Source organism: Rhea americana, unplaced genomic scaffold (assembly GCF_003343005.1).
Source record: "Rhea americana isolate MKP2758 unplaced genomic scaffold, rheAme1 scaffold_798, whole genome shotgun sequence".
NCBI classification, from domain to species: Eukaryota; Metazoa; Chordata; class Aves; order Rheiformes; family Rheidae; genus Rhea; species Rhea americana.
The window spans coordinates 1-12,677 of NW_028186976.1; the positions used below are offsets into that span (position 1 = coordinate 1).

The 12,677-nt window shown below is 70.8% G+C and overlaps 2 protein-coding genes across 4 annotated transcripts in view; one reads left to right on the forward strand and one right to left on the reverse strand.

Moving 5' to 3' along the window:
• Positions 1 to 52: 52 nt before the first annotated feature.
• On the forward strand, positions 53 to 3,534 carry ADCK5 (aarF domain containing kinase 5). Of its 2 annotated transcripts, none has more exons than XM_085322673.1 (12): positions 53 to 133; positions 245 to 445; positions 1,058 to 1,198; positions 1,261 to 1,374; positions 1,466 to 1,597; positions 1,889 to 1,972; positions 2,056 to 2,137; positions 2,240 to 2,318; positions 2,427 to 2,518; positions 2,791 to 3,043; positions 3,128 to 3,244; positions 3,325 to 3,534. In XM_085322673.1, the coding sequence occupies exons 2-12, from the start codon at positions 269 to 271 to the stop codon at positions 3,428 to 3,430; spliced, it is 1,377 nt and encodes a 458-aa protein (XP_085178799.1). In that variant the 5' UTR covers positions 53 to 133; positions 245 to 268; the 3' UTR covers positions 3,431 to 3,534. The 2 variants fall into 2 exon arrangements, with proteins under 2 accessions (XP_085178799.1, XP_085178800.1); XM_085322674.1 differs by having other exon boundaries at positions 78 to 133; positions 250 to 445.
• Positions 3,535 to 3,644: 110 nt separating this feature from the next.
• The window catches only part of CPSF1 (cleavage and polyadenylation specific factor 1), a 16,749-nt gene continuing 7,716 nt past the window's right edge, over positions 3,645 to 12,677 (reverse strand). For both annotated transcript variants that reach the window (XM_085322671.1, XM_085322670.1), the window contains exons 17-38: positions 11,938 to 12,027; positions 11,603 to 11,716; positions 11,043 to 11,184; positions 10,743 to 10,921; positions 10,419 to 10,555; positions 9,992 to 10,166; positions 8,596 to 8,802; positions 8,398 to 8,487; positions 8,061 to 8,204; positions 7,630 to 7,782; positions 7,349 to 7,465; positions 7,110 to 7,200; positions 6,704 to 6,788; positions 6,346 to 6,487; positions 6,021 to 6,173; positions 5,491 to 5,667; positions 5,231 to 5,297; positions 5,064 to 5,111; positions 4,834 to 4,989; positions 4,512 to 4,641; positions 4,286 to 4,424; positions 3,645 to 3,806 (exon numbers count right to left, since the gene is read on the reverse strand). In XM_085322671.1, the coding sequence (XP_085178797.1) occupies positions 3,759 to 3,806; positions 4,286 to 4,424; positions 4,512 to 4,641; positions 4,834 to 4,989; positions 5,064 to 5,111; positions 5,231 to 5,297; positions 5,491 to 5,667; positions 6,021 to 6,173; positions 6,346 to 6,487; positions 6,704 to 6,788; positions 7,110 to 7,200; positions 7,349 to 7,465; positions 7,630 to 7,782; positions 8,061 to 8,204; positions 8,398 to 8,487; positions 8,596 to 8,802; positions 9,992 to 10,166; positions 10,419 to 10,555; positions 10,743 to 10,921; positions 11,043 to 11,184; positions 11,603 to 11,716; positions 11,938 to 12,027 (2,784 nt within the window). In that variant the 3' untranslated portion in view covers positions 3,645 to 3,758. The remainder of the gene's footprint in view (positions 3,807 to 4,285; positions 4,425 to 4,511; positions 4,642 to 4,833; positions 4,990 to 5,063; positions 5,112 to 5,230; positions 5,298 to 5,490; positions 5,668 to 6,020; positions 6,174 to 6,345; positions 6,488 to 6,703; positions 6,789 to 7,109; positions 7,201 to 7,348; positions 7,466 to 7,629; positions 7,783 to 8,060; positions 8,205 to 8,397; positions 8,488 to 8,595; positions 8,803 to 9,991; positions 10,167 to 10,418; positions 10,556 to 10,742; positions 10,922 to 11,042; positions 11,185 to 11,602; positions 11,717 to 11,937; positions 12,028 to 12,677) is intronic.

The following is a 12,677-nucleotide window of genomic DNA, read 5'->3' on the forward strand; positions in this document are numbered from 1 at the left end:
CCGGGGGGGGGGGCCGGGGGGGCTGCCCGGCCCCGCTGAGCCGCCCCGCGCCCGCAGGTCGCTGGCCGTGGGGGTGCACATCTCCGTGGACTACTGGTGGACGGCCAACGTGGTGCTGCGGGGCGTGGACGAGGTACGCGCGTCCCCGTGCTCCCCGCGCCCCCCACGCCCCGCCGGCGTGTGGGGCAGCGGGCGCTGACGGCCCCGTCCCCCCCCCGCCCCGCTCCCCGTGCCGGCGCCCCAGAACAGCCCAGCGTTCAAGGCGGGGATGTCGTGCTGCCACCAGCGCGCCGCCAACCGCCTGGTGCGCGGCGCCATCCGCAACGGGGGGCTCTACATCAAGCTGGGCCAGGGGCTGTGCTCCTTCAACCACCTCCTGCCCCCCGAGTACATCTCCACCCTCCGCGTGCTGGAGGACCGGGCCCTGCAGCGGGGCTACCGGGAGGTGAGTGCCGCGGCGGCGCGGGGACCCCGCGGGCTTGGGGACGCCGCCACACGGGGCGCGGGGCCACCTCTGCTGCGGGCAGGGGGCCACCGCGGCTCTGGGCGTGGGGACGTCTCCACCGCCGGCACAGGGACGCCACGGCACCAGGCGTGGGGACGCCACCACCCTGGGTGTGGGGACAATTCGGCTGTGGGCCCAGGGGCACCGCGCTCCGGGTGTAGGGACACCATGGCCCCAGGCACAGGGACGCCACCTCCCTGGGTGCGGGGACAATTCGGCCCTGGGCGCAGGGACACCACCACCGCCCTGGACGTGGGGCCACCGTTACCCTGGCTGTGGGGATTCTCGGCGTGGGGCCGCCACCGTCCTGGGTATGGGGACGCCGTGGTCCCAGGTACGGGGACGCTGCCGTCCTGGGCATGGGAACACCACGGCCCTCGACACAGGGACGGTGCCACCTTGGGCAGGGGGACGCCGTGGCCCTGGTCATGGAGACGCCGCCGCCCTGAGTGTGGGGACACCACGGTCCCCAGCCCGCAGCGGGGCCCTGGCCGCTCTGCCGTGGGGCCCCGCGTGCCCAGGCCGCCCCCTGCCCCGTCGCCGTGCCCGCAGGTGGATGAGCTCTTCCTGGAGGATTTCCAGACCACGGCGGCGGGGCTCTTCCAGGAGTTCGACTACGAGCCGGTGGCCGCGGCCAGCCTGGCCCAGGTGCACCGGGCCACCCTGCAGGACGGCACGCCGGAGGCGAGCGAGGTTGGGGGGGTCCCGTCCCCCGCCCCGCGGCAGCGGCCGACGCGCTCTGCCCCCCGCCCCAGGTGCAGTACATCGACCTGCGGGACCGCTTCGACGGCGACATCCGCACGCTGGAGATCCTGCTGCGCATCGTCGAGTTCATGCACCCCACCTTCGGCTTCAGCTGGGTGCTCGAGGTACCCGCCGGCCGCCCTCGGCGGGGGGGGGGACCCCACGGCCACGCCAGGGCTGCGCTGGGACCCCCCGCCCCGTCCCTGTGCCCCCCAGGACCTGAAGGGCACCCTGGCCCAGGAGCTGGACTTCGAGAACGAGGGCCGCAACGCGGAGCGCTGCGCTCGCGACCTCCGCGACTTCAGCTACGTGGTGGTGCCCCGCGTGCACTGGGACAAGTGCAGCAAGGTGGGGCCGGGGGCGGCCGTGGGGCCGGGGAGCTCGGAGGCGGCGGAGCCCGCGGGGACCTCGGCGGGGCGGCGGGGACAGCGGGGAGCAGGGGCTGGGGACTGGGCGGCGGGCGCCGAAGGGTGGCAGGGGCGAGAGATGAGGGGCGCAGCGGGGACCGGGGTGACAAGGACGACGGGCGCAGCAGGGACCAAGGGGGCTGGGAGCGGCGGGCGCTGAGCCCCCCAGCGCTGGGGGGGGCCGGGCCTGACCCCCGCACGTGTCCCGTCCCGTCCCCCCCTCCCCCCGCAGCGGGTGCTGACGGCCGATTACTGTGAGGGCTGCAAGATCACCAACGTGGAGGGCATCCGCAGCCAGGGCCTGGGCGTGCAGGACGTGAGTGCCGGGGCAGGGGCGGCCCCCCCGGGGCCGGGGCCCCCGCTGGGCGCCGCGCGGGGCTGAGCCGCCCCCTCCCGCAGGCCGCCGACAAGCTGATCCGCGTGTTCGCGGAGCAGATCTTCTACACGGGCTTCATCCACGCCGACCCGCACCCTGGGAACGGTATGGGGCGGGGGGGGCTGGCAGCGGTGGGGGGGTCGGGACCCCCGCAGCGGGGCTGGGGTCCCCGCGGCGCCCCCGGGGGTGACCCGCTCGGCGTTGCAGTGCTGGTGCGGAGGGGCCCCGACGGCAAAGCCCAGCTCGTCCTCCTCGACCACGGCCTCTACGAGTTCCTCAGCGAAAGGTGAGGCAGTGGGGGGGTGTGGGGGGTGTGGGGCAGGGCCGGGGGCGCCCCCCCCCCCGCACGCTGTGGGGCTGCCCCCGGCACCGCTGACAGGTGCCCGCGGCCCAGGGACCGGACAGCACTGTGCCAGCTCTGGAGAGCCATCATCCTGCGCGACGACGCGGCCATGAAGGCGCGCTCGGCCGAGCTGGGCGTCAAGGGTGAGCCGGGCCCCGCGCCGGGGCTCGGGGGCGGCCCCAGCCCGCCGCGGCCCCCGTCCTCCCCCCGCCGCCGTCCCCCAGCCGGGCGCCCGCCCCCGGCCCTCGCGCTCCCCGGGGCGGCCGCGTTCCTGGGCCACCTCCAGCTGCATCCTCCTGCCTTGCACTCCTCAGGGCGCCCCGGCCCCGTTCGAGCGCTTGCCGCCGCCGCCGGGGCTGTCCCCTGCCGCGGCCCCGTCCCGGCCGCCCCGTCCTCACCCCCCTGCGCTCCCCAGACTACTTCCTCTTCTGCGAGATCCTCATGCAGCGGCCCATCCACATGGGGCAGCTGGCGCTGGCCAACGTGCTCACGCGGGAGGAGACGGCCTACATGCAGGACATGGCCAAGCACCACTTCGAGCGCATCATGCGGGTGCTGCGGGACCTGCCCCGGCCCATGCTGCTCGTCTTCCGCAACATCAACACCGTGCGCAGCATCAACGTGGCCCTGGGCGCCCCCGTCGACCGCTACTTCCTCATGGCCAAGAGGTGAGAGGCGGCGGGGGGCTCGGCCGGGCGCTGCGGGGCCCCCACCCCGGCCGTGCCCGCCGCCCCACGCCCTCCGTCCCGCAGCGCCGTCAGGAGCTTCAGCCGCCTCAGCGGGCAGAAGTCCTCCGGCATCCGCAGCAGCAGCGTCTTCTGCTGGCTCAGGGTAGCGTGGGAGAGCCTCAAATTTGAGGTTGCCCTCAGGTAAGGGCACGGGGCTGGGGGGCAACCGGGGCAGCGGCAACACGGCCCGCGCCGCCCTGCCCCACCGCCTCTGCCCCCAGGCTGGAGACCATCTCCATGAAGCTGACGGCCTCCATCCTCCGCTTCCTCGCCTCCTGGGGCCTGCTGGCCCAGAGCGAGCAGATCTACGAGTACCTCCAGGCCTAGCGCCCCGGCCCTCGCTGCTGCAGCCGAACCGGGGCCCGGGCTCGCCCCAGCACTGACTGTTCCCCCCAATAAACCCCCGGTGCCCGCAGGCGCCGTGCACCCACGCTGCCTGCGCTGTTCCCGTGCTGCCCCCCGCCGCCGTCCCTGCCCGGGACCACACGGGCGAGGAGCGACGTGCTCCGGCCCGGCAGGAACACAGACCACAGCGGCTGGGGCAGCTTTTGCCGTTTCTTTACAAACTTCCAGTCCGTTGGGAGCCGTGGGGCGACGCGGGGCTGTGGGGCGAGTACAAAAGAGTTCGTGGCGGGGAGGGGGGGCTGCAGCGCCCTCAGAAATGGGCTGTGACTCGGTCGATCTCCAGGAGGTCCTCGAGGATCTGCAAAGGGAAAAAGGCGTCGGACGGGAGCGCGGAGCCCCGGGAGGCCGCTGGGTGCCGCGAGGAGCGGAGCAGCCCGGGGGCTCCAGGGGCTGCAGCTGCCACCGCCGGGGACACGTGGCAGGTCGTGGAGGCTGCACTGGGCGGGCTGCGTCCCGCTGCAACCCCGCAGCAGGCAGCCAGCCCCGAAGCGGTGGGGCACGCGCGTGTGTGGGGCACAGCGCCCTGGCACGTGTGCAGGGAAGAGCATGTAGGGGCAGGGAGCTCTGCTCGCGGGCACATGCAAGGCGCAGCACGCAGGGGCACGGAGCCCCAGGACGCATACGTGGGGCACGGCTTGTAGGGCAGGGCAAGCTGGCACCCACGCACCAGGGCCGGGAGTCCCGGCACCCGTGTACATGGGGCACAGAGCCTTGCTCCCGAGGCCCCGGGGAGGGGGGGGAGGCCGTGCGGGGGTCCGGCCCCACGTCCGCACTCACGATGTCGGGGGTGGTGCCGATCTTCTTGGCCAGCTCGCYGCGCTCCATGGTGCTCAGGTAGAGGTAGCGGTTCAGCAGCTCCCCGTCCAGGATGTTGCGCACGGCGTTCTGCAGGATCCGCCGATCCATGTGCAGCATCCTGCGCGGGGCAGACGAGAGGCCGGTGCCTGCGGGGCTCCGCCGAGCGGCCGGGGGCCCGGGCGCAGCGCGGCCCCGCGGGCGGTACCTGAAGGCGCGCGGATTGAGCCCGGCGTGGTGGGGCAGCATGGTGGTGAGGGCGTTCTGCAGCATCAGCAGCCGCCGGTACGTCTTCTCCTGCATGGGCAACAGGAGCCCGATGCCGCCGTCCAGCGTGGCTGCGGGAGGAGAGGCAGCTCGGCCGGGGGTGCTCAGTCATCCGACGCGCGGATTGCCTGCCCCCGGCCCCTTCCTGCGGGAGATCCCCCCCCCAAACAGACCTCCCCGGCCCCTCTGCCCCCACGGCGGCGCGGGAGAGCGGCCCCGTGGGGCGCCCGCAGCGGCTCTGGCCCCCCTAGTGCCCCCCTCACCGAACCAGGTGATGTGCTTGTTCTCCCACACGATGGATTTCTTGGTGGGGCCGTCAGCGGTGCCGCGGCACGGCGTCCTCCAGAAGGTGTTGACGTGAGCGCCCACGTGGAAGTCGGCTCTGCGCAGGAGCCGCATCCCGCCGAAGCTCTCCTTGGCTGTGAGGCGGCRGCTCCGTCAGAGCCCGGCCCGCGGCGCCGGCGGGGGACACGCGCCCGCCCCCGGGCCTTACCTTCGGGCAGGTACATGTACACCAGGAGGTTGCGGTCCCGGTCCGACACTGCGGGAACACAGAGATTAGCGCTGCCCAGGTCACCCGCCGCCTCCCACGGTGCCTGGAGCCACGCAGGGACCTTCACACGGCCTCGCCAGGACACGGGGCCCGGCAGTGGGACGCACCTAGGAAGCCCAGCTGGTTGCTGTCCACCATGAAGTCCACGCTGTAGACCTCCAAGGGCTTCGCGTCCTGGAGCGAGATACGCAGGTTCGCAGGAGCCGCCCGGTGCTGAGCCCTGCTCTCCTCCCACGCGGCCACATCCCGTGGACCCGCACGGCGCCCTGGTCCCCAGGGACGGCGGGGAGCCGCCCCCCTGCGGGTGGCCCCCGTCGCCCAGGGCTGCCGGCAGACGTCCCCGCGCCTTGCGCAGCCCCTGCCCTACCCGGCTGACGAGCGACAGCGTCTTGCTCTCCTCCTGGTAGCGCAGCAGTGAGATGCTCTTCATGACGTCGGCGGCCAGGATGAAGTTCTTGACGCTGATCATCTGGTGGATGTAGAGCTGGGTGTCGATGAAGGCCATGCCTGTGAGGTCGTTGTCCTTCAGGCTCCACAGGAAGATCTGCAGCAGGGAAGGGACAGGCGGCGCGTCACCCACCATGCGTGGTGGGACTGGGGGAGGATTCGAGCAGAGTTGTGCTGCTGAGGCTCCCGCTAACGGAGACCTAGCAGGATCACACCCTGGCGCAGGTCAAGCTCATCTCCTGCTCTGTCCCCCCAACGCTGGGGCCACCCAGGCTGTGACTGCTGCAGCGGAGGCCCTGGTAATCACTGGGACATCCTCCGTGGCAAACCCTCCGAGCCAGCCCGGCCAAGGGTGCCGTTTCCCCAGCCTGGGGCCCCGGGGACCATCGTGCCCCACAGGGCTCCCCGTGCCAGCGAGGTGGCTGCTCCCCGGCGCCTCTGGCCCCTCACCTTCTGGCCGATGGCCGAGACAAGGTACCCGTTGCAGTGGCAGAGCGCGGTCACGGGGCCCTTCTGCTCCTTCTCGTACAGCACCTTGAACTTGTTCTTGGTGAGCGGCTGCCCCGGCTCCGGCACCACCTCAATGATGTCCATGATGAGGATCTGGAAGCAGAGCCGGCCCAGGCGGGCCGTGAGCACGAGCGGCCCCACGACATCCTCGGGGCCACCCAGCCCCGTCACCCCGCCGGCGGCCGCGGTGCAGGCGGGGGGCTGCGCACCGGGGCCACTGGGAGAGCGGGGCGGGGGCTGCGGGCGGGCTGAGCCTCCAACTCACCCGGCCACGGCAGGTCACCTCCTCACCCTGCATGAGGCAGGTCCCGATGGCGATGTAGCCCTTCAGCCCCGACACGGTCTCCTCGCTCTTCAGGGACACCGTCTTCATGCAGGTGACGTGCTCCCATTCCTCCAGGTCGATCCTGCAAGGCCCGAGGGGCGAGGTCGGCTCAGGCACAGGGAAGCCCCCCGCCAGGGACCTGCTGGAGGCAAGACCCAGCCCCAGGCCTGCCCCAGGCCTTGGGGAGAGCCCCCGGCCCAGCCCCGCGGCCCTCGCTCCTCCCTGCACCAGGCTGTGGGGCGCTCCCAGCCCCGGTCCCCACGCCCGGCGGCGTCCCCGCCGCCGGTGCAGTGCCCACCTGGTGTTGGGGATGGTCTCCCAGCTCACCGGCGAGATCAGCTGGATGGAGAAGGCTTCCTGCTGTGGGTGGATGTAGCGCTCGTCTGGAGAGAGACAACACGGCTCCGCTCAGCCTGCCCCGCTGCGCCCTCCCGGCAGCGGCTCCGCGACCCGGTGCCGTGCCACGCGCAGGGCACCTCCCGCAGAGCCCAGCCGCGGGAGCCCCTCGGCCGTGGCGGCCCTCGCTGCCACGGGGATGAAGCACCCGGGATCTCCTCGCTGCAGAGCGGGCCGTTCCCCAGGGCTGGCCGCAGGGCCTCGGACGGGTGAGCCCAGGACCACCAGGAGCAGCCCAGAGCCCACCCCGCGGGCATCGCCCGGCTCTCGCGCCCCACCGGGATGCCGGGGAGAGAGGCTGCGCTTACCCCGCTCGATGCTCTCGAACTCCTTCTCCTCCCCCGTCATGCGGGGGATGCGCGTGCACGAGTTGATGACGCTGGTGGCCACGGCGTAGACCTGCCACACACACCGGAGTCAGCACGGAGGAAGCGGGGGGGTTCGGGCTGAGAGGGCAGCTGCAGCCCCAGCAGCCCCCGCCAGGCAGGCTGGGCCGCTCCGGCGGCGGCGCTGGGCCGGGCCGGGCGTCCCCGCGGCACCCCGGCACCTTGGACTCCACGTGGTAGGCCACGTAGTGGGTGGTGCAGCGCAGCGGGATCTTCCGCACGGGCCACGGAGCGTCGTAGGACAGGTAGGCGGGCAGGACGCTGATCCGCAGCTCCCCCTGCGAGCCGAGCGTGGGTCAGCGCAGCCGCCCCGCAGGGCAGAGCCCTCCCAGGGACCCCTCTGCCCCACGCTCTCCTGCGTGCGAGCGGCGCACGGAGCTGCACGCAGGGACTGGCGTCCCGGGGTGACGGCTGCTGCCCGTGTCGGTGCCCCCAGACCCACCTGCCGGTTGAAATAGAGAAACCCCTTGGGGCAGTTGATGTTGTGGAAGGGAGCGAAGGACTCCACCGTCCCGTCGATCGTCATGGGGTGCAGACGCAGGGCCCCCCGGGCCGTCACCAGCAGCCAGTGCGGGGACGGCCCGCAGATGAACACCTGGATGGAAGGGGCAGCGCCCAGTTACAGGGGGAGCGGGGGCACCCTCAGCAGGGGGGCACCCAACTCCTCCGGACCAGGGTGCCAGGGACTCGTCCTTTCCCTCTCGGCTCACAGGCCTCTGCCACGGAGCGGGTGCTACCAGGCAGAGCCGCCTCCCTGGGGTGGGGGCACCTCAGCCCCGGGCTGGTCTGGAGGATGAGGAGGGAGCTGGGCAGGGGGGAGAGCCCCTCTGCCCTCTCAGGGCCCAGCCTGCCCCCCCACGGCCACGCACTCACCCCCGAGTAGCCGTAGATGTCCTCAAAGTAGCGGAAGCGGGCGACCCGGCCCCGGGAGCCCCCCGTCTCCTCGCTCCCCGTGCTCTCCGACTTCTTCTTGGACTGCTTCAGCTTCCTCTCCCGAAAGTTGATGTTGTGGGGCACCTGCGAGGGCAGGCGCAGGGCTGAGCGCAGCGGCCCGCGGGGACCCAGGCAGCCAGCTCCCGCCCCGGCGGCGCTGCAGGCTGCTGCCCCGCTTCGCCGACAGCTGGGGACCCGGTTTTTCGGCAAGCGCAGTGCCAACCCAGGGCTACGCCGCCGCCGGGGCACGCGCGGGCAGAGCCCGAATGTCTCTCACCTTCTTAAACCGAACTTTGAGATTGCTCTGGCCCAGCTGAGAGTCGTGGCTGAACGCCTCGTAGATGAGCAGCTCCTGATCCACGTGAACCTGCAGGAGAAGGGGAGCTTGGCTGTGGGCTCCCAGCCTGCATGCGGCCCCCCACGAGCCCAGCCCCACGAGCCCAGCCCCACGAGGCTCACTCCTGGCCCCTCTCACCAGCAGGTAGGGCCGCGTCTGGCGGTTGCCCAGGGCCACCAGCAGCACCTCCTTCACCAGCGGCAACTCTCCCTGCCGCGTCACCTCCTCCTTCTTGGCGTCGCCCTGGGCGGCGGGCTGCCCGAAGGAGCTGTCGACCAGCACCCGCTGCCCCATGGGGAAGTTCTTCACCAGGAACACCAGGCGCCAGTCCGGCAGCTGGTAGATCTGCAGGGCAGAGGGAGGCGATGAGCCGGGAACGCCGCCGGGGTGGCAGCGGGATGGGTCGGTCCCAGCCGCCTCCGGAGGGACCGCGGGGAGGCACCGCAGGCAGGCGGTGCTGCTGCACGGTGATGGCTCTTGGCAGCTATCGATGTCCTCTCTGGGACGCTCGTACATCAAGCCACTCCCGTGTCTCAACTCATCTGCTACGCTCTAAACTGAGGGCTGCTCCTGCAGGGCAGAGCCCAGGACACCCCCGGAGGCTCCCAGCACCCAGAAGCTTTTAGTCTCTGCACCTCCCTCACGTTTAGCACACACAGCAGGCCAGCGGGAAACGTGACAAAGGCAGAGCGAGGGTGTCTTGAGGGCAACCAGACCAAAACCTCCCAGGCAGTGGGTGATACAACAGCGGGGACGTGACAACCCAGCCCTTCTTGGGCTGTCTGGGCCCTCCTGAGGCTCCCCGAGTGCTTCAGCACGCGGAGCAGAGCAGCACGGTCTGGGCAGGCCCTGGAGATCGGGACAAGATCTCGTGTCTAAGGCAACGATGGAGAAGGTTTAGGACCTGCCTGCAGGTGAGTCACTGGATATGGAGGGAGAGGATACAGTGCAGGACTGGTCCCAAAAGGCTTGTGCTGGGACCTGTGTCACTCAGCAGCCCAGGACATCAGGAAAGTAAGGTACCAATTTGGTGACAATCCCAAATTTTTTAGGACAGAAACAAATGGGGCAGAGCCGTAAGAGAAACAAGCCTGCTGCTAGGGACATAATGAGCTAAATTAGGTATTACCACTCAAAAGTCATCAGCAAAGGGCAGGAAACCTGATGGGTACTGGAGTTATTGCAAAAGAATGGAGGGCAAGGCAGGAAACGCCGCCACGCGCGGCCGGCGCTCGCGGTGCGGCCACAGCTCGGCCACTACATGTGGGTCTGGCTCCCCGACCTCCGAAGGGAGGCAGGAGGGCAGGGGGGATTTGGAGAACGGCAGCGCGGACGCTCTCGGGACGGGACGCTCCTCCGCACCAGCGCCAGTGCAGCTGCCTGGTTCACAGCGGGAGAGCTCCCTCCAGCCCCGGTCCCCTCCGTAGACCAGAACACGCACAGGGGCCCCCTGCCCTTCCCAGCCCCACATCTCCCCTCTGAGCCCTGCTGAGGCCGCAAGACAGACCGAGAGCTGCGCCAGGGCTCCTCTCACCTCCATAGCACCGTTCTCCCGCACCAGCACACACCAGTGCGTGGGCTCCACTTTGTACTGGTGGGGATCTCTGTCCGCCGAGGGGAGGCTGCTGCGGCGCGGCTCCTCCTTGGCAGGGCTGAAGAGAGCCCCGGAGTCTCCGTACAACATCTCCTCTTCGTCGTCCACCGTGTCGCTGTGGGCAGGGGATGGGGTTACACCTCGGGCAGACAGGCCTGGCCGTGCTCGTCAGGCACTTGCCCTCCTCCCTGCAGCTTTCCAGCCCCCAGGACGGGGCCAGGGCTGCTGCTGGGGCTCGGAGGCGTGATGCCGACGTGGAGCTGGCTGCCAGGAGCCAAGGAAAGGCACCGGCATGCCCATGGGGAGAGGCCCACGCACACCTCCCCGCCGCGCACGGCCCCACGCATCCGCCGCCGCCGCCACCCACCTGATGTCCTGGATGACGGTCTCCGCCTCCGAGTGGCTCCGGAGGGACAGCTCGTCCCGGGTGCTGGCCGCCCGGCTCTCCGTGGTGAACATCCCGCTGACGTCGCGGTACACGCACAGCGCGATCACCTTCGATTGCTGGGAAGGAGAGACCCACGGGCAGCGCGCAGCCGCAGGGCAGGCGGGCACCAGCCGTGCCCGGCCCCGGCGCCCAGTCAGCAACGCTGCAGGTCGGGGAAGTCCTGCCCCCGAGCGACACCGGGACCCCCGCCCCGAGACGGGCCCGCAGTGGGAGGGAGCCGCGCTCACGGCTGTCCGCACTCACGTGGTGCAGCTGCGGTTTCTGGAGGGTGAGCCGGTGCGTCCTGCCCCCGTACGTGTCGCTCTTCAGCACGAACATGGTCACCTGGCCCTCGGCGCTCATGATCACCACGTAGGGATCCGCCACGGCGCAGTGCACGATCGGGGAGCCCAGGTCCACGGGGATGAAATGCAGCTGGTTCACTGAGACAGGCCCAGGGAGAGGGACCGTCGGGGGCTGAACGGCAGCCACGACCCGGGCGCCCGCGCAGAGCACAGGGCTCACCCAGCGCCAGGGAGMTCTCCGCACCCCACTGGCACCCACCTCCTTCCAGCAGCCGGATGCCCAGGGGCGACACCTGGACAATGTACCGGTTCTCTCCGATGTTGCCCGCGAACACCGTGGGTCCTTGCGTGGCAAAGCCGCTCGTGTCCAGCTCCATGATCTCCTGACCGGTCTGCAGGATCTGAGGGGTGCGAAGCGGGGCACAGCGTCGGACCTCACCCAGGGCTGGGGCCGAGGCATGGCCMGGCCTGGCCCCACCGCCGCCAGGCAGGCTCTGGGGCTGGGGCGCCAGCTGGTAGCGCCTCACTGGCACAGAGCTGGAAGCGAAGAAATCCTGCCCAGGGGACACCGAAAACAGCCCAGAATGGTCTCAGCCAGCACAGAATCGCGCTGCCAGGCCCTTCGCTGCTGTCTCCAGTGCAAACACTGCCTCTCCAGCAGCCCGACGCCTGCTGGGTCCCTCTGCTTCCCCTGGCAAGCAGGAGGAGAGCGGCAGGCCCTGCGAGCAACGGGGCTCCCTGAAGAACGATGCTGGCCAGTGCTGTGCTCCTGGGCCTGCCTGGCCCGTGCCCTCCAGCCCGGCCAGCACAGGGCCTCACCATGGTGGAGTCCTCCCGGCTGAGGATCAGGAACCCGTGCCTCTTGCTGTCGTCCTCGGGCTCGGGGGGCGCAGGCTCCTTTTCTGCATTTTCCCCCGAGGCGTTTTCCTCTGGCTGGAAAAAGAGTCAGACAAGCGCCTGTGAGCAGCACCGCGCCAGGGCCAGGCGGGAGGCTCGTGGGGCCCGGCGGAGCGGGGGTCACCTCCTGGCACGGCAGGGCTGGGGAGGGCACGCGATCCCACAGCGCTGCCCCTGGCACCCAGCGCAGCGCGGCTCCGCAGGCAGAAGGGAGAGGTGGTACGGGGAGGCTGCGGGGAGAGAAGCTGGACACTGACCTCCTCCTTTTTCTGGGGTGAGATCACGGTCCACATGTCGTAACAGCCCGGGAGCTCGAAGGTCGTCACCACTTGGGGCCGGATGCTTTTCTGCAGCGAGCGAGAGGTTAGGGCGGGCAGCCCAAGCCCAGCGGGAGCTGCAGGGCCAGCCTGCCCTCTCCAGGACAGCCCCGGCCCCCAGGGCCATGCTGCAACGCCCCAGGGCAGGGCTCTATCCCACAGGGCTGTCCCAGCCCCTGAGCCCGCCCAGGGACCCCAGCACAGAGCAAACCAGCCCCAGAGCGCAGCCCCRGGGGCTGCCCTCAGCCGCTCTCCAGCTTGGCAGGCTCCTCGGGGCTCCCAGCCCCAGGCCTGGTCCCTCTGCTCTTAAAGGAGACTGAGCAGGAGCTTCCCCAGAGATCCTGGGCAGCCCAGATCTCCTGCAGACCCGATTCTTCCTCCCGTGGAGGTAGAAACCCTAGCAGGACCCAGCCAAGCTGCTTTATGCTGCCCCAGGGAGCAACGGGGCTGTTGGGGATGGAGCTGCAGGCGGACTCCCTGTGCACACGCGTGTGCCCAGCCTGGGGCTGTGTCTAGGTGTGTACAGGCGGCATCAATCACTCTGAGGCAGCCCTGGTTTGCCTAGGCCATGCTGTAGCACCGGTACCTGACCTGCAACGGACGCTCCTCACCGAGGCAGGCCTTTGCACAGTGCATGGGGAGAGCGTGGGGCACGCGCTGCGTGGGGAAGGCCTTTGCAC